At 36.1% G+C, this 2,275-nt stretch overlaps 1 protein-coding gene across 1 annotated transcript in view; it reads right to left on the bottom strand.

The window, feature by feature from the left end:
• FAM186A (family with sequence similarity 186 member A) overlaps positions 1-2,275 on the bottom strand; it is a 70,723-nt gene that overhangs the window by 38,730 nt on the left and 29,718 nt on the right. Inside the window, exon 3 of the mRNA XM_030884749.1 lies at positions 1,610-1,780. Within this exon, the coding sequence (XP_030740609.1) occupies positions 1,610-1,780 (171 nt within the window). The remainder of the gene's footprint in view (positions 1-1,609; positions 1,781-2,275) is intronic.

The raw sequence follows: 2,275 nt of genomic DNA, 5'->3' as shown, positions 1-2,275 counted from the left end.
GAGAGAGGGGGAAAATGAGCAACTGATATTAAGGGCTAAAGTAGAAGGCAAATGTTTTGAGAATGATGAGGGCAACAAATATATATATGTGCTTGACACAAGGGATGTATGTATGGATTGTGATAAGAATTGTATGAGCCACCAATAAAATAATTTTTAAAAAATTAAAAAACACACACACAAAGGGATGCTGAATGAATGATGCGATTTAGCTAATAAGAATGGCCAACACTGATCCCTCACTTGTAACAAATTTATCATAGATTGTAAGATTTTAATAGGGGAGTTGTGTGTGCAGGCTTAATAGAAACTCTATTTCTAAAAAAATCTAAAATTTCTCTTAAAAATAAGTGCGAAATAAAGATATTCCCAAGGAGACTGAGGGCAGTGAATTAGCTTGGGGAGCACATTTACCATATAAGAAATAGTTTATGAGGAGCTGCTACCAGGGGCTTAGGTGGAGAGCAGATGTTTTGAGAATGATGAGGGCAATGAATGTGCAGATGTGCTTTACACATTGATGTATGGATTGTGCTAAGAGTTGTATGAGCCCCTAATAAAATGATAAAAAAAACAAGAAAAAAGGAAATAGTTTAAAAGTCCTTCAAGTTGAAAGATGTGACCCAAGAGGATAACGCAAGCCCACAGACTATCTGTAGAGGTAATTCTGAAGGCAAATGTGAAAAGACAGTAAAAAAATTTTTTGGTTGAGAGAAATTAAAGAAAGGCTAAATAAGCAAAGCATTATTCCATGTTCATTGGAGAGCCGTTAATATTAGGATGATATTTCTCCACAGATTTATTTATAAATTCACCAAAAATTTTTTTTACAAAAAACCAATAAATAAATAGATAAATAAATAAATTCACTCCAGTCCAACTAAATCCCAGCTGGTGCTTTTGCAGAAATTGACAGAATCACCCCAAATGTATATGGTAATACAGAGGACCCAGAATATCCAAAGGTAATCTTGGAAAAGAAAGATACAACAAAAGGAGTTATAACTCCGGATTTCAAAAGTTACTATAGAATTGTAATGGTCAAGATGGTGTGATCTGGCATAAAGATAGACAGAGACATGAGTGTGTGTGCGTGTGTGTGTGTGTGTGTGTGTGTGTGTGTGTGTGTGCAGGAAGAGAATTGAGATCCCAGAGTTAAAACGATTAACTTTACAGTCAGCTGATTTCAACTACGTTGCTAATATAATTCAATGTGGGAAAGAATAGTCTTAAATAAATGGTGTTAGATAATTGAGTACTCTCATGCAAAAAGATGATGCTAGCCCCTTAATGTAGATTGAAAGGCCACCACGTCTTACAAAATTCCATATGAAATAGCTAGAAAAGGCAAAACTGTTGAGACAAAATAGAAGTTGCCTGGGTCTGGAATGTGAAGGAAGATTAATGGCAAATGGGCACAAGACTTTTTTGGAGTGATGGAAATTTCTAAAATTGAACTATGGTGATTGTTGCACAGTTCTGTACATACAATTGACATCAACAAATAGACTGAAGATAGGTGAATTCATAGGTGAATTTCATGATCTGTACATCATTAAGTTGTTGTTTTTTTAAGTCAAACTCTATTTCAATGCCTTAAATCACTTACTTAATTTTCTCTTGTGTATCTTCTTGTCTTCAAGCAAATACGTACTAATTCTAGTCAGTATCTTGATATTGCTTTCGATTGCTTTGAATGTCGCTGGTAAGATCTCCATTTGTGCTATCCAGTGGCTGCGTTCTTCTGTTTCAGACCCAGTGATATCAGACAAAATGATATCTTGAAGAGAATTTTAAAAATTAGGAAAAATAAATATAAAGATATAGCTTTATAATACCGGCTAACTATTCAATACACTCTACTGCCATCAAATCAATTCTGACTCATAGCAACCCTTTGGATTTCAGAGACTTTAAGTTTTTACAGGAGCCAACAGCTTCATCTTTCTCTCCTGGAGAGACTGATGGGTTCAAACGGCTTACCTTGTGGTTAGCAGTTCAGTGTGTAGAGTCTCTTATACCACCACGATTCCTTTCAGTATTCTCAAACTCTGACCCAAGCTCACTGCCAGCAAGTTGAATCCTACTCATAGTGACCTCATAGGACAGAGGAGAACTGCCCGTTTGGGGTTTCAGAGACCGTAAATCTTTCCAGGAATGGAAAGTGTCATCTTTCTTCTAAGGAGTGTGTGGTGGCTACATAATTTCATGTCAACGTGAAGATAGATAAAAGTGGAGGGGTGGTATTCAACCTGTCAATCAGGTCACAGCCTGA

This window comes from Echinops telfairi, unplaced genomic scaffold (genome assembly GCF_000313985.2).
Source record: "Echinops telfairi isolate 266 unplaced genomic scaffold, ASM31398v2 ScPeMD7_12;HRSCAF=54, whole genome shotgun sequence".
Lineage (NCBI taxonomy): Eukaryota > Metazoa > Chordata > Mammalia > Afrosoricida > Tenrecidae > Echinops > Echinops telfairi.
Note: the sequence above shows the minus strand (reverse complement) of the source record. Positions and strands in the feature narration are given on the sequence as shown.